The following is a 26,522-nucleotide window of genomic DNA, read 5'->3' on the forward strand; positions in this document are numbered from 1 at the left end:
AAGTAAAAGAGAGAGAGAGATAGGAAGAGAAATAGGGACATAGAGTAAGAAACCTAGAAGAGGAGGGAGGGAGAGTGAGTAATAGAAAAGGAGACGGAGTGAGGGAGAGAAAGAGCTAGAGAGACAGTGGGCTAAAGAGAAAGGGACACAGGCTTCAGCGTAGAGAGGGAAAAGAAATAGGAATAGAAGCAAAGGGAGAAATTTGGAGCAAAAGGAATACAGCTAGAGGGATAGAGACAGATAAGGCTTAGTTATGAACATAGATTGGCATTAAAAGAAGCTGAGGGATAATTAGCGAAGGGGTGGTGTATAACATGGTTGTATACGTAGGTAGAGATATGAAGAGAAAGGGAACATGTACATATTGGTAAACTTAGCGACAGAGCAAAACTGACATGCTGTGATTATTTTTATTTATATTTTTATTAGGGCTAAGAGGTCTGAGAGAAAATCTTATGGACAGCAAAGTAAACTTATAAAGGGAGTGAGGGGACAGAAAGATAAAGGGGCAGTTATATTCAGAGTGTGAGTGTGAGACGTAGAAATTGAGACACAGAAAGGTGCAGCCAGTTAGACAGCTAAGAACAATTGAAAACTATACAGAAGAAATGGTGTGAGATATAAAAATAATGCTATTACTAAAAGCACACTCACAAAGTGCAACATTTTTTTAAAAAACCTGATCAAGGGGCAGTTGGCAAAGACTGAGATTACTGAGAATCAGAGAGAAGGAGTTACCTGAGGCAGTGATTTAAAAATTAGACCCTTAGAAAGAAACTGACCTTCAGCTGACACAGTGAAGGCATTCGTTAATAGCAACATCTGGGAGCAAAACACGTGTGAAAAGATTTAGGGTGTGAGAAGTTTGGACAGAAAAGCAAAGAAACAGTGTCAGAGTGTAAGAGAATCAAGACTTCTGTTAACGATACAAATACAGAGGGACAGAGCGAGAGAGAAACTAATTCACGAAGGAAGTGCAAGGATAGCCAGACCAAGAGAACATATTGTGACAGATAGGTTAAGAGGAGGTGTCTGGATCATAGGACAGGAAGCGGAGTCTGAGATTAAAAGACTGACGCAGAATTGAAATATAGACGAACAGAAAATAATTAGGGACAGGGTAAGACTTATTGAACTGAATACTGTGAGACCAGTGGGAAGATGAATAAAGAGGCGTTCAGCACTGAAGTAATCAGTCTATTTTAGAAATAAAACACTGGTCAGGAGTTAATGTTGGGCTTAAATTGGGGATAGTTTGGCTTTTTGAATAATACACGAAAAGAACAGTGACCCAAGGAAGGATATAAGAAGAGAGAGTGGGAGAATTGGTAATTGTTATATGCAGATTAGTCGGCAGGTTAGGGGCAGAGTGGGAGTTCTAGAGTGTGTAGAGTGCTTGCAGGAGCAGCAGGCACACTCAGCCAGCAATTTGTGGAGAAGATCAAGTGCAGTCACTTGAAGCTGTGACATTTTTGGCGAGAATATGGCCACAGAGAGTAGTAGTCTCTCTGACCTGAACCAAGATAAGTACGATGGCGATGAACACATCAAAATTATCTGTCTGGGTGACAGTGCCGTTGGAAAGTCCAAGTGAGTAAAACGTTTGGGTGAGCATACATTGGCAGATATGTAAATGTAAAGAGGCAGATTACAACAAAACAATTGGGTGTTATTCGTCCTCATCCTGTCCTGGAACAGCAGCTCTTTGTTATGGGACAGATTATACCAACCCTCCAATATTTCACCCATTGACCCTCATTTCAGAGCCTGGACAACAAGGGCTGTTTGATTATAGGGGTCAGGCATTGTAAACCTGGCTTGGTGTGTCATCTGGTGACAGGTGCATTCTCACCTTGTCTGGCAGGCTTTGCTTAATGATAAAAGAGGACAATCCCTTGCATACTTTTCTCCCATCCCTCTCCCAGAGATTACTGACGGGAGGGTTGATCCAAGGCAGGGATTATCTAGTTTTAGTATGGACTTGGAACCTGTGATGGTCCTCGTCTCTTTGTATCTGTGCCACAATAATCAAGCAATCCATAACCAGGGTGCTTATCTAATCATATAGGAACACATGAAAATGATCAGTTAAAAATACTTAGAATGTACAGCATAATAACAGGCCATTCAGTGCAGTCAGACTGTGCCTATTTTCAATCACCATTTGAAAATTTTCCCAGGTTCTTAATCTAACCTTATCAAAATAGCCTTCCCTGTCTTTCTCCTGCAGGCCTCAATTTGGTTTGACATGAATGCTTATTCTGTACCGTGCTGCTGGTGTGGCCCTCAGTCACCTTTCATGATTAGAACTGGTAGGCTTGTTGGACAGGATGCTAAAGAGGAGGGAGATCTGAAGAAGAGTAAGGAAGGGGAAGGAAAATTAAGTAAACATAGGTCGCACTTATTGGAATGTCAAGGTCCTCAGGTTTCTTGCGTGTGTTGGAGAAGAAGCTGTGGTGAGCAGGGACAAGCTGGAAGTTGCCCTACAAAACAGGCTGCTACTGAAATGATGTGAGGTCCTGGTTGGAGAGTAACTATAGTGCTGTGGTGAAACTAAATCTGCCAACCTATGTTTAAACCCCATGTACGTGAACCATGCTGCATTCCAGAGCCTTCTGACACTTGGAAATAAGGACGGAAATGTTCTGGGAGAATATAGGCTGAATATTTTGGAGGGGACAAAAGAAATGAAGGCAGCTGTGAAGCAGTAGTTACACAAAGAGCAGCGAAGAAAGGGCCAAGAAGCAGTCAGCATCAGAAGAGCAGAAAAAAGAAAGACATGGAGGCAGCTTGCTGGTAGGTTGGTATTGGTTCCAGCTAGCTGGAAGGAGCTAGCTGGTGGGCACCTGGTAAGTGATTAAGGTCTACAATATTTTGTTCCTAAGATTTACAAGAGTACAAGAGCTAATAGGGTAAATAAGATGTGTAAAAAATAAATAAATAGCTTATTTAAATAGCCAACTAAAACACAGTAAGGATGGCAGGCGATGTGTTATGGCTGCAGCATGTAGGAACTCCTGGATGTGAGTGTGGTCCAGGGCAAATCCACGTTTGGTAAGTGTTTAGAGTTCAAGTGACTTTGTTTCAGAGTTTATAAACTAAAGACTGAACTACAAGCAGTACAGCACATCAAGGAGGGAGACCTGAATATGTCATAATAGGTGTTGGTTATGCCCCTTGCAATGTGCACTTCCAATTTGGTCAGTGTTTAAGAAAAGGAGGGTGTGACTGCAAGTGAGGCAGGTAAGGGTACCCAGAGTGCAAGAGAGTAGGTGGCTCAGCCTTTGCAGTTGTCCAACTGGTTTGAGGTTCTTTCTAGGAGGAGAAAGTGAGGTCTGCAGATGCTGGAGATCAGAGATGGAAATGTGTTGCTGGAAAAGCGCAGCAGGTCAGGCAGCATCTAGGGAACAGGAGAATCGACGTTTCGGGCATTAGCTCCTGTTCCCTAGATGCTGCCTGACCTGCGCTTTTCCAGCAACACATTTCCATATCTGAGGTTCTTTCTACTTTTGATGAGGTGCAGGGTGGATCAGCTGACTGACCATGGCACCATGGTACAAGCAGCTAATTCGGAGTGGGAGCAAAATGGAATGTAGTGCTAGGAGGAAATAGTATATATGGAGAGAGAGAGAGAGGGAGTGTGAGTGTGTTCTGTGCAGCCAAGAGTACAGGTTTAGATAGCTAGATTGCTTACCTGGTGTCAGATTGGGACATCTACTCAGGACTGGACAGGCACTTGGAATGGGAGGGGGAAAAATTCAGTTATTGTGGTTCATGTGAGTACCAGTGATTCAGGCTAGACAAGGAAACAGTTTCTGCATGGTCAATATGAGGTGTTGGGCTCCAAGCTGAAGAGCAGAACTTGATTATTACTTTAATCACAACAAAGAGATGGCAGAACAATTGAATATGTACTTTAGCTCTGTCTTACAAAAGAAAACACAAATGATGTCCCATAAATATGCAATGAGCACAGAGTCTAATGAGAAAGAGGAATTGACAGATTTGTTAGTATTGGTAGGGAAATGGTACTGGGGAAACTAATGAGATTCAAGGCAGATAAATTCCCATGACCTGATAACCTTCATCCCAGAGCATTGAGGGAAGTGGTCCTAGAAGTAGAAGGTATACTAGTGGTCATCTTCCAAACTTCCATGGACTCTGGAACAATTCCTATGGATTGAAGGCTAGCCTAATGTAACCCCACTATTTAAGAAGGAAAGCTGAAAGAAAGCAGAACATAATAGACCAGTTACCTTGACACCAGTAGGAGGAAAATGCTAAAGTCCATCATAAAAGATGAAATAGCAGAGCACCTGGAAGATAGTGACAGGGTCGGACAGAGTGAGGATTTCTGAAGGGAAAGCAGGAGCAAGCTTGAAGGGCTGAATGGCTGACTGTTCCAATGTTCTATATTTGGATGCTTATGATTAAGAGAATTCAGTAATCATGGTGATTTTAATGTACACATAAATTGGAAAAATCAGAATGGCAATAGTAGGCTGGATAAAGAGTTTATAGCATTTGTTTGAGAATTTCTTAGAGCAGCATGTTCTGGAACCACCTAGAGAGTGGGTTACATTGGATTTCGTATTGCATAATGCAACACGATCACTAACCACTTCAGTAAAGGCACCTCTGGGTAGCGACAACTACAAGTTGATTGTATTTAACATTCAGTTTGAAAGGGAGAAAAGTAGGTTTAAGAGTAACATTTTAAACTTTGAGTGAAGAAACCAGTGCGCTCATTTTCCAAATTTGCTAGATTCTGTAAAAATTCTGTCAGATAGGAAAGTAACAATTATAACTGCTGTATGCAAGAAGAAAAGGAGGCAGAAAAAAGCAAATTGTAGGCCAGTTAGCTTGATGTCTGTCATGGGGAAAGTGTCATTATTGATCATTAAGGAGGTTAACGTTGGATACTTGGGAAATCTCAAGGCAATCAACAGTTAGTACAGTTTTGAGAAAGGGAAGTTATGTGAACATGGAAAGTATGCTTTCTCTTGTGGGCAAGTGCAGAATTAGGGGACATGTACTCTTGGAATTATCTCGCTCAGAAGACAGTGAAGGTGGGGTCTTGAATATATTTAAGGTGGAGGTAGATTCTTGTTGGGTGGGGGATCAAAGGTTATGAGGGGTAGATGAGAATGTGGAATTCAAAACAGAAACAAATCAGCTATGGTCTTATTGAATAGTAGAGCAGACTCAAGGGGCTGAATGACCTGCTTTTGCTCCCTGGTCATAGGTTCAGAATTTGCTGTTTTGAAAGTTCCGAAAAAACAACCAAAGTCAGATTCCCTGTCTCTTCAAAGTCAATAGCTTCGACAGTACCACTAACAGTGATACAGGTGAAAGAAACTCCAAGGGTATGGTGTTGATTTTTGGGAGCTCCAGGGGATTTTACAGATGGGAAAGTCATCCTCAAATGGGAAATGCTGAGGTGGTGTAAACGAAATTGGGACAGTCAATCAAGAAAGATAAGAAATTGTACTAATATAATTTTGATGGTGTACTTTTGCAGGTTAATGGAAAGGTTCCTGATGGATGGATAGTATCCTTTGAGCTCTCTACGACCATACCATAAAATGTATAAGTCCTGCTAAGATTTGCTTTCCAAAAATGCAGAACCTCACATTCATCTAAACTAAACTTCATCTGCCACTTCTCAGTCCATTGGTCCATCTGATCAAGATACCGTTGTAATCTGGGGTAACCTTCTTCACTGTCCACTACACCTCCAATTTTGGTGTCATCTGCAAACTTACTAACTATACCTCTTATGCTCACATCCAGTTCATTTATGTAAATGATGGAAGAATAGTGGACCCAGCACCAATCCTTGTGGCACTCCATTGGTCACAGGCCTTTGGAAATGGAGGCTGGTGGAGTGTAATTAATATTCTTTTGTACTTATACATTACCTTTACTAATGCTACAGGCCTGGTAACACAATGCTTATGTTACTAAGGTAGTAAACTCGAGAATGAGAGTTTAGAGCCCAGCAAGCTTTGAATTCATTTAAAAATTCTGGAATTGAAAAGTTATTCTCAGTAAAGGACACTACTTGTTAGATTGCAGTAAGAGCTGTCGTGTTGACCAATGCCTTTTAATAATATTCTAAACCTATTAATGTGAATCCAATCCTACACCAACTTCACACCCTCTGAAGTATTGCTGCTGGTGGTTTAAGAAAACAACTCACCATTCATCTAGATAATTGTAGCTATTCGTGAACTGAAGTTAATTTCACCATTTGTAGCAGCTTGTAATGTTTTGCATGAAATTTGGGCATGCTTGTCAAAGCAGGCAACATCTGTGGAACGAGGAAATAAGTCAGAGTTTCAGTTGAATGAGTGTGCAATGCTGCTTTAATTTCAATTTTCTAACATCTGGAGTATGTTCATGTTGTTTCCAACGTGACATAAGTTTTTTTTTGAAAAAAGTTACAAAGTAATTTCATGGTTTTTTAAAAATTTGTCTTTACCAATCATTCCTCCTTTTAAGAAGCTACCTCTTTGATTAAGCTTTTGGCCATCTGCTGTAAAATCTCCATATGTGACTCAATGTCAAATATTACGTGAATACATTCAAGTGAAGTGTGTTGGAACGTTACGACATTGAAGGGTTATATAAATGCACGACACTATAATATATGTAAAAGTTAAAGTTTTTAATTGGATTAAGGCAAATTTTAATGGTATGAGACAAGAATTTTCAAAAGTTGGTTGGACTGGTTGGTTCACTGGTAAAAGGACGATTGACAAGTTGGACACTTTCAAATGTATGAGAACGAGAGTTCAGAGGCATTATGTTCCTGTTAGAGTGAAAGGTAAGGCTGATAAGAGTAGAGAACAATGGATGAATAAAGATATTGAAGTTCACATCAAGAATAAACAATAATCCTGCGCAACTAGAAATGGGGGCTCAATAACTCGGAAATAAATATTGATGTTTTAAAAACTGTATACGTTACAGGAAAGGAACATAAAGGTGAATAAATTTCCAGGACCTGATCAAGTGTGTCTTTGGACATTGAGGGAAGTTAGGGAGGAAATTGTGGGGCCCCGAGCAGAAATATTTGTATCATCATTAATCATGGGTGAGGTGCCACAGGACTGAAGGTGGTTAATGTTATGCCTTTATTTGAGAGAGGCTGTAAGGAGAAACCTGGGAACTATAGACCTGTCAGTCTGACATTGGTGATGTGTAATTTGGTGGAAATGATTCTGAAAGGTAGGATTTACATGCATTTGGAGAAGCCAAGTATGTGCGAGGGAAATCGTGTCTCATACCATTAAAATTTGCCTTAATCCAATTAAAATCGTGTCCCGCAAACCTGACTGAGTTTTTTGAGGAAGTAATAAAATGATTGGTGAGGGCAGAGTGGTAGATGTTGGACTTTAGAAAATCCTTTGATAAGGTTCCGCATGGTAGACTGATTAATAAAGGTAGATCACAGAGGATTCAGGATGAGCTTACCAATTGGGTACAAATTTGCTTTCCGGTAGGAGAAAGAGGGTGGTGCTGAAGCGTTGTTTGTCAGACTGGAGGCCTGTGACCAACGGTGTTCCATTGGGATCAGTACTGGTTCCACTTTTGTTTGTCATTTATGTAAATTATTTGGATGAGAATATGGGGGGGGCAGGGTTAGTAAATTTGTGGATGCCATCAAAATTGGTGGTATTGTGGACAGTGAAAGGTTATCTGAGATTACAAAGAGATCTTGATCAATTGGGTCAGTGAGTTGAGTGGCAGATGGTGTTTGGATAAATGCAAGATATTGCAGTTTGTAAAACTAACAAAGGCGGGCCTTACATGATTAATGGTAGGACCCTGAGTAGTGTTGTAGGACAGAGAGACCGAGAAGTTCAGGTACATAATTCTTGCATCTTGCATCACAGGTAGGGCAAGGTGGTTATGAAGGTGTTTAGCAGCTTGCCTTCAATATTCAGACTTCAGTATAGTTGTTGGGATGTCACAGTGTACAGGGCATTGGTGAGGCCTTTTCTGGGGTACAGTATGCAGTTCTGTCAACCTGTTATAGAAGGATCTTATTAACTTGGAGAGGTTTCGGAAAAGATTTACCAGAATGTTGCTAGAGTGGAGGGTTTGAGTTAGAAAAATATTCTTTCACTGGAGCATCCGAAGTTGAGGGTGTCTTTATAGAGGTTTATAAAGTCATGAGAGGCATAGATATGATGAACAGCAAAGGTAATTTTCATAAGGTGAGGGAGTTCAAAACTGGGAGGCATTTTTTAAGTTGCGAGGAGAAAAATTGAAAAACAACAAGAGGGGCAACTTTTTTTTTACAGTGGTTAGTGTGTGGAATGAACTGGCAGAGGAAGTGGTGGATGCAGATGCAGTTACGATGTTTAAAAGACATTTGGGTAAATACATAGACATTAAAGGTTTGGAAGGATATGGGCTAAGCGCAGGCAGGTGTGACTAGTTTAGTTTGGGAACATGTTCGGCATGTTGGACCGAAGTGTCTGTTTCCATGCTGTATGACTCTGACAATCGTTTTTTGCAGCTGTATCACAAATGAGCGATAGTGTAATATGTTGAAAATGTTAAATGTAAAACTCGTATATCATTTTTATTTCGCAGGATAATTTTATTTTCTGTGTGAGTCTTTTATACCTTAACTCAGATTGCAGTCGCCCTCAGCAGTTGTCCACTTATGCGCTCACACTGTACAAGTACACCACCACTGTCAATGACAAGACTGTTCTCGTGGGTAAGTGTTACATTTCTTAATTATTCTTGACCTTCATTGCACCAAAACTAAAGGAGAGGGGTCCTGTCTATTCAGAAAAAGCCCCCCACTCAGGTTTGAATGCAACCCTAATAACTATAGACTAGCTATTTTAACAACAATAATGTTTTGAAACGAGTTTTGAGAAGATTTGTAGCTCAGGTTGAGATTCTGGATGTAGGTTTATTCGATAAGCTGGAAGATTCATTTCCAGAATTTCGTCACCCTACTAGCTAACATCTTCAGTGGGCCTCAGGCGAAGCACTGCTGATAATTCCTGCTTTCTATTTATATGTTTGGGTTTCTTTGGGTTGGTGATGTCATTTCCTGTGGTGATGTCACCACAGGAAATGATATCACCAACCCAAAGAAACCCAAACATATAAATAGAAAGCAGGAATTATCAGCAGTGTTTCGCCTGAGGCCCATTGAAGATGTTAGCTGGTAGGGTGACGAAACGTCAGGAAAAGAACCTTCCAGCTCAGCGAGCAAACCTACATCCAGACTTTTTGAAAATAATAAGGGAACAACAATATGCACTCACTCGAAGAGGTTTGGGTTGATTAGGAAAACCTTGCATGGATTTGTAATTGGTAGATTGTGCTTGAGTAATTGAACTTTTTGATGAAGTATTAGAGAAGATTGATGAAATGGATAATACCTGGATGGATTTTAACAGTGTTTGACAAAATGCGCACACAGGCTGGTTAACAAAATTATAGCAAATGGAATTTAAATGTCAGGTTGGATGTAAAATTTCTTTAAAGGACAGAAAGCATTAAAGATTATTGTTTCAGACTGAAAGATATTAGTGTGTTTCTTTTCTGCACGAGTCAGTACTAGGTCGAGGGTATTTAAATACATAATTAAATTTCAAAATTTGTGAATGACATCAAACTTAGAAGAATGACAGAATAAGGATGATAATGAGGGAAAGGCTAATAGAATGGGAAGACACAAAGCAGATGGGTGCCACATTTTGGTGAAAGGATAAAGACAGGGGTATTTGAGTTAATGGTAGTTTGAAAGATTGTGGAGTGAAAGGGGGAGGGCCTGTGGTTTCATGTGAATTGTTCTCAGGAGGTGGTAGGACATATTGAGAAAGTAATTAGCAAAGCCTAGAGATTTTAGGTTTCATTTTAAGTAAGTATTGAATACAAAAGCGAGTTCTGCTGAATCAAAATTAAGCTTTGGTTAGGCCAAAACTCAAATATTGTATCCAGTTCTGGCCACCAGAATTTGGAAAAATAACATAAGGACCCTTGAGGAGCAGCACAGGAGATTTACCAGAATGATACCAAGTATGAGGGATTTTTACTACAAGTCTGGGTAGGTGAGAAGGTGGTGAGATTGAGGAAGATTTGAGTGTGAGGTGCAAGACTATGACAGTTTTGGATAAGATAGACCTGGAACACTCTTATTAGCTGATGACTGAAGGATGAAGGAACACAGATTTATGGTTTTGGGCAAGCGATTCAGGGGGCATGTGAGCAAAAACTTTTATGCATTGCATGGTTCTGACCTGGCACTTGCTGCCATCAGGTTAGTGGAAACTGTGATTTCAAAAGAAATTTGAATGGTCACTTGAGGAAAATTGAAGTGATTTGTTAGTCTATGGGGTTAGAGTGGGAAAGTGGGACTTATTGGCTTGCTGTCAGGACTTGATTGGGTCAAAACCCTTCTGTGCCATGAATGGCACTAAAGATATTCTGAATTTGCTAACTGGTTGAGTTGTCAAGTCATCAAAATTTTCATACAATGGATAGTTAGTGGTCCTGTTAGAGCCTGGCCATTTAGCAATTAAATATGAAAACACTATTCACAGAAAATAGTGGGAATCTCTCCTCCTAATAGCCTATGGATCCTGTGGGACAGTTCAAACTTTTTAGACAAAGATTGAAAATTTTGTTTGCACATAGGATCAGGGAATAGGTCTCCAAAGTTGGTAAATGTAGTTGCGGTAAAGATCAAATTGAAAGGGAAAAAACAACATGAATTTCATTTATGTTGCACCTTTCACAACCTGAGAATGTCAGAAAACCCAACATATCAAATGAAATAATTTTGATGTATTGTGGTTCTGAAAATGTGTCAATTTTGCATAAAACAGCAGTAAGGTAAGTGACCAAATCATCAATTTTAGTGAAAGTGGAATAAATTTTGGCTAGAGGATCAGAATTCCTGTGTTCTTTTTCAGTGTGTAGTGGGATCTTCAGTATTCCTAGCCTGAGGTCAGATGTGTCCTCTCTTTAATGTCTCATCTGAAAGACAGCCCCTCTGATAGCGCAGTGTTCCTCAGTACTGCCCTGAAGGTTTGGCTTCGGTTATGTGCTGAAATCTTGAAAGCTTGCAAACATCACGCTTTTGCTCGTGACTGAGAATCTATCATTGAACAAAGGATGAAACCAAAAGAAGTGAGAGGATAGTGTCCTCTTTACGATCCTGTGGAAGGACGTGATCCAAACTGTACCGAGGAATTGGGGCAGTTAAGTATGCGAGAAGAATGGATTGAAACACTTGTGAAAGAAGGGTTATGATCAAGGGTGGGTGAGGTTTAGGCAGAGCGAAAAAAATTTGTTGGCTTGAATCTCCTTAATTTTAACATTTATGATTTGAAATAGAGAAGTTGAAACTGGGTGTTTTCTTTCACAGATTTCTGGGATACAGCAGGCCAAGAACGTTTTCAGAGTATGCACCCATCTTATTACCATAAGGCACATGCTTGTATAATGGTGAGTGGTCTTCAATTCCAATTCAGTACAAAATGTAAAATTATTTAATTCAGAAATAAAGTGCATTATCACTAACCAATAGATTGAAATATATCATCTCATTATGCTCCAAACACAACATAGAATGAGATTCATTTTGCCTGATACAAAGTAAACAAGTTGATCTGAGTTGTGACATAGAAATCTAGTCCAGGGACATCAGACACAAATTGGCAATGTCAATGCTTTGAGAATGTTTTAAATCTGTGCGACCTAACAGCAACCCCCCCACACAGCCAGATCCCACTGGCAGCCTTACCTGGAGTTGGAGTGGAAAGATCCTAGTACTCATTGCCACACGTACCATTATGGGATTACTGATCACCAACAATTTCCCAGAGTTTCACACACCTGTCTGCATCAGTAACAAATCTGCTGTCAAAGGTGGCTTGATTAAAATCTTCCATTGTCATTTGACTCCTACTTGAGCTACCCAGCTGTGATGAGGCCCATTTTGTTTTTCAGGTAATGTTAGAGTTTTTCACCAACTGGCCAATAAACTATAATTTCCAATGAAGCAGCGGAACCTGTACTGAGCAGCCTGTAACATGTCTGCCACTTCAACATTTGAAACACCAACATTAAGTGTTAAATGCCTCACAGTGCCGGGGACCCGAGTTTGAATCCAGCCTCGGGTGACTGTCGGTGTGGAGTTTCATGTTCTCCCTGGTCTGCATGGGTTTCCTCTGGGTGTTCTGGTTTCCTCCCACAGCCCAAAGATGTGCAGTTGAGGGGGATTGGCCATGCTAAATTGCCCGTAGTGTACAGGAATGTGTAGGCTAGCTAGATTAGCCCTTGGAAATGCATGGTTATAGGGATAAAGTAGGGAACTGCGTCTGGGTGGGATGCTGTTCGAAGGGTCAGTGTGGACTCGATGGGCCAAATGGCCTGTTTCCACACTGTAGGGATTCTATGATGACTTTCTGTATACTGAATCCAGCATGTCGTTGCTGTGGGAAATAGTGTAGAGGGAGTTTACTCTGTCTCATATCTGTCAAGGTGCAGAAAGAACAGACCAGATACTATTAATTAGAAGAAAACTAATTTCATTTTTTAAAATTTTGACGTTAGGTGTTTGATGTCCAGCGGAAGATAACTTACAAAAACCTGACTAATTGGTACACAGAGCTGAGGGAGTCTCGGCCAGAAATCCCCTGTGTAGTTGTTGCTAACAAAATAGACGGTAAGTTTGAAGATTATTTATCTGGCAGTGTGAGAAGCAATGACTTTCATTCTGTTCTTTCATCTCCATATGAAGTTTTAAATGAACAAGACAGGAGACCATAAGTAGATGCTAATGACCAAACTCATTCAGCTTATTGATTAGGAGGAATTTCACACTTTATCATATTTGGCTGCTAAGGATTTTGGGAATTTCATCCTGTACGTCCATTTCACTGTTTCTGCAAAGAATTTCCTGGGTGTTCTTCATAAGTTTTGTTTTGCACATATTAAGTGCTGGTCTTGCCTACCTAATCTTCCAATACCTCATCACATGTGAAGTATTTTGGAGTGATTTTAAATAGGGATCGAAAAAATATAAAAATGTCTGGGTGTGCTCATTCAAGAGTGGACATAGGAGTGCAGGTATGATTGTCTTAACATCCTTCAGGGTTTTTAAAATTAATTCATGGAATGTTGCCATTGCTGGCTAGGACAGCATTTGTGGCCCATCTCAAGCTGCTCTTGAGAAAACGGTGATGAGGTGCTTCCTTGAACTGCTGCAATTATTACAATGTAGGCACACAATGCTGTCAAGGAGGGAATTCCAGACTTGGACCCGGTCACAGTTAAAACATTGCAACATAGTTCCAAATCAGGATGATTTGATTTGATTTGATTCATTGTCACATGTACTGTGTAGCTGTCGTCAATGAGCAGGAGTCTGATGTAGGTGTCCTTGTTGTCCAGACATTCCAGATATAGGTGCAGAGCTAGAGATACAGGGTCTGCTGTGGACCTGTTATATCGATAGGCAATTTGTAGGGGATCGAGGCAGGATGAGTGACTGGAGTTGACGTCGGCCATGACCAGCCTTTTGAATCACTTTGTGATTATTGAGGTGAGAGCCACTGGGAGGTCGTCATTAAGGCACATTGCATGTGCTTTCTTAGGTACCGGGATCACTGTGGTCTTCTTGAAGCAGACAGGGACTTTGACTTGTAGTAAGGAGAGGTTGAAGTTATTGGTGAATACCTCCACCAATTGGTCCAGTCAGGTTCTGAGTGCTCTTGGAGGGGTACTTGCAAGTCATGGTGTTCACATGCATTCACTGCCATTTATCCTGCGTGGTAGAGGTCATGGGTTTGGAAGATGCAGTCAAAGGAGCCTTGTTGAGTTGCTGCAGTGCATCTTGTAGATGCAGTTATCAGTTGCTGATGGCAAAGAGAGTGAATATTGAATATAGTGGATATAGTGCCAACCAAGTAGACTGCTTCGTTCTGGATGTTGCTGAGCTGCTTGAGTGTCGATGGAGCTGCACTCATCCAGGCAAGTAGTAAGTATCCCATCTCACCTTGAACTTGTGTTTTGTAGATAGTGGACTGACACTGGGGAGAAAGGAAAATGTAAAGACAAATATTTCTGACTAAGATAATTACTTTCTTTCTTATCCTATCTACTGTCATGCACATTGTTCAATTCTCCTTAAACTTGATGAGTCTAAAGTAACCCAGTCATGCCATACTGAAATGGCATGATCAAGCTATTAGAGGTCTCAGATCACCCTTGTCTGCAGTGAGGTGGTAGCCACAGTACTGGGACGGAGAACACCTCTTCATTGTAATTGATAAGGAACCAGATCTGTTTCACTGAGCTCACTTTCCTGAGACTTTTCTTGGGAAGTAGAGATGAGAAGCACAGTGGGTAAGGGGCAGACAGCAGGGAGAGAGGACAGAAGGAGAAGGTATCCATGCATGTTGTGGCAAGAGATGGAATGTGAGGGCTCAAACATCCTTTTGTTGGCTATTCCATGCTCAGGAGAAGTAGTACTGTGAACAGGCACTGTGATTGCTGGCATACTACTAAATGGACTACTTGCTGCTCTCTGTCTTTCAGCTGATCTGAAAATCACACAGAAAAGCTTCAACTTCGCCAAGAAACAGGGGCTACCCTTTTATTTTGTGTCAGCGGCAGATGGTACCAATGTTGTCAAGGCAAGTGTGGTGTATACACAGAGGGCAATACAGGATGATTTCATTTGTGTAACTGAAGCACCTTTTTGTGCACTGGGAGCCATTTTGTAGGCTGCAGTCCAGTGGTTGAGATGGAGCAGAGGTGGGCAGATGATATAACCTATCGTCCAATCATAAATCTGATTCTTGTCTTTTTCAACTTGGCTCTTATTTCAGTAATAATTCCCTCCTGTGAGATAGTGAAAGGGTAATGCAGTCATTCTCCACTTTTGATATGTTAAGAAGACCATTTTAAAAAGAGTCAAACGAAGCACTAGTATTTGTTTCTAAGGGAATGAAGTTGGAAAGCAGAAATTATAATAAATATGTAGTAAACCTGAAGGGTCACTGGCCTGAAAATATTTACTCTGTTTTCTGTCCACAGAAGCTGCTAGACCTGAGTTTGTCTCACAATTTCTATTTTTGCTTTTGACTACACCTGGCTTGTTTGAACAGTCCTGCTTTCTATTATAGAAAACAGGCACCAGTGTAAATGCAAAAAAAAAAAAGATTTTCACAAAAATTAAAGGTTATCTGGGATTATTGAAAAGTCTGAAGCTTCCTTTGTCTATGAAGGAGAAGACTGAGGGCAGGTCTAAATTGAAGCCTTTAAGATTATTGTAGTTTTATTGGGTAGATATATAAATTATTTTTCCACCTGTGGACCGGACCAAAATTTGGGGCAACAACTGTAAGATAGACAAAAATGATGTAATCAGTATCTCAACAGGGTTTTTGGAAGCTTATGTGTACGTAATTGTGATCCTAATTTGGCAATGTTATTGTGTGCCTATGCTTCTAAACTTCATTGTTAACTCTAAAACGCTTTGTGGTGCCAGGATTGTGAAAGGTGCTATAAAACATGCAAAATTATGGTTTCCTTAAATACCTATACCTGCATCTTCACCCTCTCCTGTTCTTTTCTCTACAGCTGTTTCGGGACACAATAAAGCTAGCGGTGTCATACAAACAGAACACCAATGATTTCATGGATGAAGTCATGCGGGAGCTGGAGGTGAGTGTTCAGTTGCTGGGGTAGGTGTGAATTCACCTGTAGAACCTTCACAGCATCTTCAGCCTCGGGAATTAACTGGAGTACCTGCGGTCTTGTACTTTCTCTGCTCATGTTCCACAGGCAAGTGGCTCAGGTTAGATTCCAGATGTGACTGTGGTCAGGCTTGCTTCTGTCTTCTCTGGATTTGTGGTTTTCAGAAGGGGCTGCTGAGAAATGATTAGAAGTGCAAATAAAAGAAACTGGCATTGCTAAAACACAAGTGCCAGGCAATGACCATCTCCAACAATCTCACCATCTCCTCTTGACATTCATTATCATTGCTGAATCCCTCACAGTCAACATTCTGGGGATTACCATTGATTGGTAATATATGGCTACTTTGACTAAAAGAGAAGTCAAGGACTGTGAATTCTATGGCAAGTAATTCACCACCTGACTCTACAAAGTCATCTACTATCTACAAGACACAAGTTGAGACTGTGATGAAGTACTGTCCATTTGCCTGGATAGTACATCTCCCGCAACACTCTGGAGGATGAACACCATTCAGGGCAAAGCAACCTGTTTGATTGGCACCCCATCACCCACCTTAAATGTTTAATCTCACCATCAGTGTGTGTCATTTACAAGATGTACTGCAGCAACTCATCAAAGCTGCTCAACAGCACCTTCCACATTTGTGACCTCTGCCCTTAGAAGGACAAAGGCAGCTGATGTATGTGTACATCCCTACCTGTAAGTTGCTCTCCTGACCTACAGTTATGTGACCTCTTCTTCACTATGTGCTTGCACCTGTCACAACTCATTTAGGAAAATGTGCCGATACCAGAGTCCCACTGATACCTTGCTTGTCGCAAAAGTTAAAGGTGTAACCACACAACTCAAAGTCCCCAAATTTCCTGTATAATTAGGTTAACGTTACACTGATCAAGTTTCTGGACTTAACAAGAAGCTGCAATTTATTTAAAATAACCACAGGCAAACAAAATATGACTTAAACTCTATCCCTTAACCCTCTGCACCAATGTGCAGATGGACATAGTGAAACAAAAGAACGTAAGTGTTTCTGGTGGAGGACAAACATAAGAGAACATGGTTCAATAGCATAAGTCCACAGGATGCAGTGAGGTGTCCTTTTGCTGTTTTGCGACTCCTTCAGATCTCTGATCTTCTTTCCAAGTTCATATCTTTACTGTAGATACTGATTAGTTAGTATGCTAATCTTTTGGCCTCAGTCACTGACTGGAGACAGCAACTTGTAGACAAATAGTAGGTGAGAATAACTGGCTATCTTCCAATTCTTTGTTTCTGCTCAGCAAGGAGTGACAGAAATGCTGCCGTTTTAGGATCTGAAGGCTTTCCGCTACTGTATTCATGGACAGGCTGACCCCAAACCCAGGAACCAGTCAGATAATTGTCCTGCTGAACACTGCTGACTCTCTCAACTCAACTCATCCTGATTCAAAATCTAATGAACAGGCTGTCTTTGAGCAAAACTGCCCTGAATGTACACACAGCCAACACTGATGAATCGAGCAATCCTCCATTGTTTGAACACAGTTGTGAAACTGCAACTCACAATGAATTCCAATAACTTGTCTTTAAAAGTGCAGCATCTCTTTCTGCTGTTTATTTGGCTTCTGGGTCACAGTCCAAAAATAAAAAAAGAAGAGTTATAGTCTTTAAACTCACCTGGTTTAAGAAGGCTTCTCAAGGGCAGTTTGAGGTGGATAACAAATGGCCTAGCCAACCAGGCCCACATCCTGTGAAAGAAAAATATTCTGAATTGTGGCTGGTCTGTCAATATGTGTTAGCTGTAAAAGAACAGGTCATTGTGTCCTTCATTACACCCAGAAGTCAAGTTATGTGCTGGTCCTTAGAATGGACCAAACAACAAGTGTGGCTGGGAGAGGACAGCATTGTGCTGGTAATGAGAACCAAGGACGTTTTGTGCATGGAATTTTATTTTAAGAGAGAACTGAGAATGATGGGAAAGATCATTTCAACAAGACAATGAAAGATGATGAAATTAAGATGTTGGAAAATGGAGAGGATGGGAATCTGGAATCCCATACTCTTTTGAGATAAGGTTACCTGTCATCATGGATGCTGCAGCCAGCACAGGTTCCTCTTAAAATATCAACTGGCTCAGCGTGAGAAGGCTCTCTGTTCAACCCAGCTTCCTTTGGCTTTCAGAGAATGAAAGGCAGGTCATGGGGCTGCACGGTGGCTCCGTGCTTAGCACTGCTGCCTCCCAGCGCCAGAGACCCGGGGTTGATTCCTGCCTCGGGCGACTGTCTCTGTGGAGTTTGCACATTCTCCCTGTGTCTGTGTGGGTTTCCTCCGGGTGCTCTGGGTTCCTCCCACAGTCCAAAGATGGGCAGGTGAGGTGAATTGGTCATGCTACATTGATAGCTATATTAGTCAGGGGTAAATGTAGGGGTAGCGGAACGGGTCTGGGTGGCTTACTCTTCGGAGGGTTGGTCTGGACTTGTAAGGCCGAAGGGCCTGTTTCCATACTGTGGGGAATCTAATCTAATCTAAAGTGTGAAGTCACTGTTATGGTTAAAGGGTTACAAAATTTCCAGAGGGAGAGGCAATGCTATTCCTAAGACCTGCATTAAGTTTGATTAGAAGGGAGCCATAGGCCAGAGAGACTTAGTGAGAACTAGCTGATATTTCTCTCACCCAGTGAAGGAGGAGGTTAGGTTTTCTTGCAAATAGCAGCTGTCTCCCAGCATCCCTTCATACGGTCTTCCCAATTCTTCATTTACTGGTCAAGACAGCTGTTAGACAGCAAGGGTCCTGCTTGCATTCTCACCGAGCATTCTCAAACCCACTGATTCCAGCAGGGAGTCTCGGCAAACCTGAGGGAGAATCCTGACTGACTATACCCTCATCCAGTCCCAAGCTCAGGGCACTCTTGGAAATTGTAGTAATAGATGACATTTTGACTGAGATTAGCTAATCAAACACAGATGGTTTTTTTTATCCTTTCTGAAAGTTTGCATTTACTAAACCTCATTTGCAAGATGATTGCTGGGAGAATGGATCTCATTCTGAGCTCAGTGGGGCACAGAATAGATGTCAGTTTGTGAGATTAACCTGCTCTCTGCAATTTCTGTTCCAGTGATGACAAGGCCTTGGCTTGTCACATAAAGTATTAGCTGGGGAGGGATTGGTGGGGAATGTTTTACGTTGTGAAAAGATCTAACTAAGGCAATCTGAGCCAATTTTGGAAGAGAATGTGTCGCCTCTGTCTAGCCTTGCCATTCCATCAGTTTAAAAAAACACTACATAAGATTCTTTGTGCTGCCCTGCGCTCTGTCTGAGTGTATACCACCTGCCACACTCTGCCTCAATCTGTAGCCTCTCCCCACACCCCACAATCCTGCACAGTGTGTGCCACAATCAGCGTCTTTACCTTTCTGTTTGTGTGTATGATTCCCTCTTGTGTGTTGCTCACTTTGTCGCCCTCTCTGTCAGTTTTGTACAATGTGCTGTATGCTTAAATTTTGCATCAGTGGTGCTGGAAGAGCACAGCAGTTCAGGCAGCATCGGAGGAGCAGCAAAATCGATGTTTCGGGCAAAAGCCCTTCATCAGGAATAAAGGCAGAGAGCCTGAAGCGTGGAGAGATACTTGTAGAGAGAGGAGGAAAACTTCTTCAAGGCAGGCATCCTTGCAAGAGGATTCGCAGTAGGGTTAAAATCAACTAGGTAAAAACAATGACTGCAGATGCTGGAAACCAGATTTTGGATTAGTGGTGCAGGGCTTTTGCCTGAAACGTCGATTTTGCTGCTCCTCGGATGCTGCCTGAACTGCTGTGCTCTTCCAGCACCACTAATCCAAAATCTGGTTTCCAGCATCTGCAGTCATTGTTTTTACCTGTTTGCTTAAATTGCCTCTTCTTCACACATATCTCACCACTGCCAGCCTTTAGTTATCCAGTACTCTGCTAATATTCCAGCAGCATTGTACTGCAGTTTCAGTGCTGTCCTGGCAGGTGGTACTGTTGTGCTGCATTGAGATGACTGGGCCCAGTGTTATACCCAGTTACTAAAAAGTCAACCAGTTAATGCTGTCGCACCCTCCAAATTTCTACCAACACATTGGTCATTGGCCATGGGAATGCTATCTCAGAGCATGTAGGTAAGTACACATATTGTGGAATTAGTATTTATCTTGCTCCGTGAGCCTGGCTCTCTGCCCGTCATGCTCCGTGAGGCGTGACATCTCTCTTGTTGCATTTAATGATGGTTGATCTTAACTGCCAGCTGTCTCAATGCTTAAAAACAGTCTGGCATTGGTTGAGTTTCACTTCATACTGTTCTAAGATTTGACTCTTACTTGTTTATATAAAAATCTACAGCAGCCAATATAATGTTAGTTTGGTAACGTTATGATTAAGTGGAGATAGTGAGGCAGTGGGATCAGTTTGGGACCAGTATGTGGAAATGGAGAGAAGGTGAGGCTCTGGGACTCCTGCAGCAGTCAGGTGACGGATATATGTGTTTCTAACTTATATACCAGGCTGACTCTACCTCCTCCCTTCTCCACCAGAACTTTGACTTGGAAGCAAAGGAAGATATTGCTGCCAAAGATGATGACAAATCAAAAAATGAGAAAACCCAATCACCATGATGATGTTTGCCAAGGAGAGGAGCCTTAATATTGGAGTGAAGGCTCTGATGCACTCTGTTCTACATTGTGGGAAGGAACTCATCTCTGAACTTTCATCTTCTAACATTCACCGCAACACACTGAATAAGGAAGCTACTTCATAGCATGGCTGATTTATAAGTGTGATGGCAAATTCATTTCCTGGCCTGCGGAGGACTTTATTCTCCCTTATTCTCCTCACTCAAGCTGCTCAACTATTTAAACAAAAAGAAACTGGAGCACAAACAGCAATTGTACAGATGTTGGGTAGGGTGGGAGTGGTGTGAGAGCAGCACAATGTCTTGCAGCTCTGCTGTTTATATCCCATGACATGCCTGTATCAACCCTCTTTGCCTCTGAGTAGCAATGTGCAAGAATTGTTCCCTATCCCCAAGGTCTGTTGTTCTAGAGATCTTCCACTGCACTTGAAAATGTGTCTGTTGTGTGACCCTCTTGGCTTGACCCCTCTTCATGGGGCTTTTTAAAAAATATTGTGGAGTTGCTGTCATCAGTGCTGGGTGAGAAAGAAATCATGTGGTTTGGAGTCCTCTGGGCCACAGGATGGGATAAAATACCTGTTGGTGTGGTACTGGCTGTTCCAAGCTACTGATTCAGATCACCTTTGCCAAGCCTCTGTACCATTGGTGTATCATTGAACTATGAAGGGGAGAAGAAACTGGAGTTCCTGCTCTTAATTATTACCCACTGTCTCCTGTTGAAAAGTCAAAGTGTGTTTGGATTCATGAAAATATAATGTAATGTCAGATTAGCTTGGGCTGCCATCCTCTGGACAGAGGTGCAGCTTGCCCGCAAGCAGTCCCTGAGCCCTTTATGCAAGGGAATACAGGGAGAGCAAAACTCATAGAATCCATACCCAGGGAGGAGTCAGCATCTTCAGAGGGTGGGAAAGTTCAATGCTACGTTTATGTTTTTACGCTTGATGGACTTTTTAGTGCTCATCTCTACTTATTGTATATCAACTCAGTGTGGCATTAATTAAAAACAATTCAAATGCTCTCATGGTTTATTGTCTGAAATGAATCCATTTAAAAATCCGATAGTTGTATATGATACTGAGCAGCTCGGCTGAGCTCAGAGTTCCTGCTCATACCTCAGCCAGGCTCAGTGCAACTTGTCACAACTGCCTTTTATCCTGAGGCAGCAAAGAGCATGATCAGCAAGGACATGGATCCACATTGTTCCATCTTGTCTTTGGTATTTTCTAAATTTACATACCTACTGCTGAGGATTGCAACTTAAGATGGTAACTTGGGTGAGACTGTGGAGAGAATCTGGAAACTGCAAACTATATCCTACTTCGAGCTAGGAAGCAATATGGAGCAATTTGCATCCTTTGGCAGTCAGGCATATTACAGAACAGAAGGACCAGACCCAGCTGTCTGTTTCAGTCCAGAAGCTCCTTCAGTTGATTAGGCTGTTGTGTTAAAGTTTGGAAAGGAGAAGGAGGCCTGGTGCTTTCCCCAATAAATTTTGCCAATGGTTTTAATGGCTTGAAGCAGATATATTGAATGCACCTTTTCTATTTTGGCTTTGAGTTGAGTCAGGTTTCTATGAGAGGTGCACTTGCAGCATTGAAGTGACCTTGACCTGACGATGAACAAGAACGTGTTGCAATGGGATGATCCAGAATTACTTCTCCAAATGCACTGATTAGGCAGTATAGCAGGAGTGTCACTCGGTGTCTAACATGGATATGGGATCTAAAGATTATTGTCCGTGTGCTATAATTCTCAGATCCACCGCAGACCCAATATGTATGGAAACTGGTATCAAGCAAGGGTATCTCATCACACTGTGGTTTTCTCTGTCTTCCTCACTGTCACACTCTGTCCCCGTATCCGTGGAGCTTCCTATTTTTGTGGAGATTCTCCAATGGATAATCTGGAGACCTTTCACCGAGCACTGCTATCAGTCCGGAACCTTGACTATCCCAACCTTGGTTGACAAGCTGCAGTACACCGATATTTGAATTGATTTATTATTGTCACATGTACCTAGGTGCAGTGAAAAGTTTTGTGTGCAGTACAGGCAGATCATACCAAACGATGATCATTGAGTGATAAAACAGAGTGAGGAATGCAGAGTTACAGCTGCAAAGAAGGTGCACAACATATAAGATCAATATCAGATTTGAAATTTGAGTGGTCCATTCAGAAGTGTAATAACAGCAGGGAAGTAGCTGTCATTGAACCTATTGGTACGTGTGTTTAAGCTTTTGTATCTTCTGCCTGATGGGTGAGGTTGGAAGAGATTATAACTGGGGTGGGAGGAGTCTTTAATGACGTTGGTTGCCTTTCTGAGATAGCAGGAAGTGTAGATGGAGTCAATGGATGGAAGGTTGGCTTGCATGATCGACTGAGCTGTGTTGCAACTCTCTGTAGTTAATTTACAGTCCTGCGTAGAGCAGTTGCCTTACCAAAGCATAATGTATCCAGATTGAATGCTTTCTAGGGTGGCACAGTGGCACAGTGGCTTAGTGGTTAGCATTGCTGCCTCACAGCACTAGGGTCCTGGTTCAATTCCACCTTTAGTGACTGTCTGTCTGTGTGGGGTTTGCACATTCTCCTTGCATCTGCGGGGGTTTCCTCCCACAGTCCAAAAATGTACCGGTTAGGTGGATTGGCCATACTAAATTGTCCTTTGTGTCCAGGGATGTGCAGGCTGGGTGGGTGGGAAAGGCGGGGTTACAGGGATAAAGTAGGGAGGTGGGTCTGGATGGATACTGTTAGGAAGGTTGGGTGGACACGATGGTCCGAATGGCTTTATTTCCACATTATATGGATTTAATGGTGCATTTATAAAAGTTGGTGAGAGTCTTTATGGACATACCAAATTTCCCTAGCCACCTGAGGAAGGTGAGGTGTTGTACCTTTCTGCCTGTTGCAACAGGGTAGGTGGTCCAGGACAGATCATTGGTGATCATCACTGCTAGGAACTTGATGCTCTCAATTATTTCCACATCAGTTCCACTGATGTCAATAGGGGCATGCCCTCCTCACTGCTTCCTAAAGTCGATGATTGAATCTTTAGTATTGATGACATTGAGGGAGAGATTGCTTGGTAACTTGGTATAAAGATAGCATTCTGTCTCTCTCCTGTATTTTGTCTCGTCATTGTTTGTAGTGATGGTATGTGCACTAACTGAGGCATTGCCAATATGTTAATTGTGGTATATGAGAGAATGTGCCTTTGTCTACATGCCTGGAAGTCACTAGTCCTCTGCTAGCTTTCACTCACTTGGGCAACACTGTCCCCCAACTGTCAGGGTCCATGGCAAGTCACTGACAATGTGGATCAATTCTCATTCCTGTGCAGCCTCATTACAGTAAGTGCAGACATTCACACATGATGAAATTCAAAACCGCCTCCCGTGCATTTGTGCAGTATTTGGCTTTCTGAAGAAAAGTGTTTGATGATAAAGACCTGAAACCTGACAACACATCTGCACCGTAGTGGTGCTACCTGATTTTCTGTATGCATTGAGGATAAGGACAACATACAGCAGATATCTCAAATCCCTTGAAGTATCCTCAATGATATCTCTGAACAGTACCGAGAGAAAGTGAGGGCTGCAGATGCTGGAGATCAGAGCTGAAAATGTGTTGCTGGAAAAGCGCAGCAGGTCAGGCAGCATCCAAGGAACAGGAAAATCGACGCTTCAGGTCTCTGAGCAGTACCGCCAATCCAGTGGCAGAAAACCACTCCAATATCAATGTTGTAAGCCAACATCCCCACTGATTACAGTCAATCAGCTGCAATGGATGAGTCACATTCTCTGCATGCCTGACACAAGACTTCTGAAGTGAACTCCCTACTGCAAACTTTGTTGAGGAAGCCAGTTATCAGATGGACTGAGAAAGCGCTTCAAGAGGAGGGAGGCTTCAGTATTACCACTGAATTGTTAATCCAGAGACCAATGTTCTGGGAACCCAGGTTTGAATCTCACCGTGGTGCGTGGTGGAATTTGAATTCAATAAGAATATCCGGAATTAAGAGTCTAATAATGATCAAGGGTCCTTTGTCAATTGTTGAAAAAGCCCATCTGGTTCACTAATTCCTTTAGGGAATGAAACTGCCATCCTTACCTAGTCTGGTCTACATCTGACTCCAGACCCACAGCAATGTGGTGACACTTAACTGCCCTCTGGGCATTTAGAGATGGCCAAAAATGATGGCCTAGCCAACGATGCCTTCACTCTGTGAATGAATAAAAAAGAGCTTCAGTTAAGATACGCGCCATCTTGCGTAAGGCCACCCAACCTTGAAGAAGCATCTGTTGAGATGTTAACCATCTTGAGCATCTTCCACTGGCCCAAATGGAGGCTAAGCATAAACAGTAGGAAGTATGCAAAAACCCCAGCAATCCATCCACCCATCTCTTCAGAGCCTGCCTGCAGCAGGGTGTGTGGATCGAGCTTTAGTTACCTCAGTACCCACAGCTCTGGAGTTTAAAAAAACAAGTCATTCTTTGTTTCCAGGGTCTGTTGAGAAGGCGATTATTTTGTAAATACTGTTGGAATTTGTCTGTTATTATTTTTATTTTCCTTATCATATTTGACTCGAGCATAGATTGTATGCCCTTACCCAAAGTATAACCTTAGATCAATGTTAATCTGTAAATTACTTTTTTGACTTTTTAATATGGTTGTAAAATTATTTCAGGCTGGTGATGCATCTTACGCATGGCAATTCTGCTGAGTCAATAAAACTCTGCATTGGGCAGTTTTCCAGAGAAATAAATTCCTGTGTAAAATCTGCAGCAGTTGAAGAAGTATTCTGCATTTATTGCTAAAAGTCTCTGCATAGGAAAGCCATGAATTAATCTGGACTTCAGCCTTTTTGTGTTTCATTCAGAAAGTTTAAAGAACTAGATCAGTGCATCACCTCTGATCCTTCAGTGGTCTCAGCATATCTATTCATAACTGATTATTTAATCATTTGCACTTATACTTATTGATCTTGAACCTTATAGCTGCATATCATGTTATTTTTTAAGAAGGAGCCTTTAGTTGTAATATAATTGAAATGTAGTTGGGAACACAAGAAATAGGAGCAAATGTAAACCACTTGAATCTGATCTCCAGTTCAGACAATTCACGGCTGAACCTCTATTTCAATTCCATCTTCCTGCACTATTCCCAAATCCTTTGATTCCCTTCGGTTTTGAAAAAGGTCTATAGATCACAGTCTTGAATATGTAGTTGACTTCATGTTCACAGTCCTTGAGTAGAGATACTCAGCTCTCTGAGTGAAGAAATTTCTCTTGCTCTCAGTTCTAAACAACCGACTCCTTTTCCTGAGACTGAGTCCAGAGGGTTAGCACCGCTGCCTCACAGCACCAGGGACCTGAGGCTGATTGCAGTCTGTGTGGAGTTTGTAAGTTCTCCCCGTATCTGCATGGATTTCCACTGGGTATTCCAGTTTCCTCCCACAGTCCAAAGATGTGCAGGCTGGCTGGGTTAACCATGGTAAATATAAGGTTACAGAGATAGGGTAAGGGGTTAATCTGGGTGTGATGCTGTTTGAAAGGCTGGTGCAGACTCGGTGGCCCAAATAACCTCTTTGTGCACTGTAAGGATTCTATGATCCTAGCTCTAACCAGGAGAAAGAGCTTCTCAGCAGATAACCTATTAAATCCTTCTTATGTTTCAGTGAACTACCTCCTCATTGTAAATGCCAGTGAATATTAATACATTTTACTCAATCTCTCATTCCAGGAATCAAATCTAATCAGACTTTGTTTTACTGCCTTTAAGGCAAGCATGTCCTTCTTTAGATATAGAGATCAAAGTTGTACAAAATATTTCGGGAGCAATCTCACCAAAACCCTCGTAACAACATTTCCTTGCTCCAACCCCTTTGTTAGAATTTTCCTAATTTCAAGTTGTTCATGTTAACTTTGTGTTTTGTGTACAGGCTCATCCAAATTTCTCTCAGTACGAACTGCTGCATTTTGGGAAAGCAAATCTTAGCAAGACTTATACACTTAACGGTAAGGACCAAGAGAGTGTTACTGAACAAGGAGACCTTGGAGTGCAGGTTCATAGTTCCTTGAAAATGGAGTCGCAGGTAGATAGGATAGTGAAGAAGGTGTTTGGTATGCTTTCCTTTATTGGTCAGAGTAATG

At 41.7% G+C, this 26,522-nt stretch overlaps 1 protein-coding gene across 4 annotated transcripts in view; it reads left to right on the forward strand.

The window, feature by feature from the left end:
• The window catches only part of rabl2 (RAB, member of RAS oncogene family-like 2), a 22,097-nt gene extending 703 nt beyond the window's left edge, over positions 1 to 21,394 (forward strand). The window contains exons 1-9 of one of the 4 annotated variants that reach the window (XM_043713931.1): positions 1,503 to 1,590; positions 2,610 to 2,800; positions 5,522 to 5,551; positions 8,658 to 8,737; positions 11,408 to 11,487; positions 12,598 to 12,709; positions 14,584 to 14,681; positions 15,631 to 15,714; positions 20,276 to 21,394. In XM_043713931.1, the coding sequence (XP_043569866.1) occupies positions 5,526 to 5,551; positions 8,658 to 8,737; positions 11,408 to 11,487; positions 12,598 to 12,709; positions 14,584 to 14,681; positions 15,631 to 15,714; positions 20,276 to 20,356 (561 nt within the window). In that variant the 5' untranslated portion in view covers positions 1,503 to 1,590; positions 2,610 to 2,800; positions 5,522 to 5,525 and the 3' untranslated portion in view covers positions 20,357 to 21,394. Of the gene's footprint in view, positions 1 to 6; positions 1,591 to 2,609; positions 2,801 to 5,521; positions 5,552 to 8,657; positions 8,738 to 11,407; positions 11,488 to 12,597; positions 12,710 to 14,583; positions 14,682 to 15,630; positions 15,715 to 20,275 lie in introns of those variants that run through there. The other 3 variants (XM_043713929.1, XM_043713928.1, XM_043713932.1) reach the window with 3 other exon arrangements.
• Positions 21,395 to 26,522: the final 5,128 nt, after the last annotated feature.

The sequence above is a fragment of the Chiloscyllium plagiosum genome, chromosome 23 (assembly GCF_004010195.1).
Source record: "Chiloscyllium plagiosum isolate BGI_BamShark_2017 chromosome 23, ASM401019v2, whole genome shotgun sequence".
NCBI lineage: Eukaryota > Metazoa > Chordata > Chondrichthyes > Orectolobiformes > Hemiscylliidae > Chiloscyllium > Chiloscyllium plagiosum.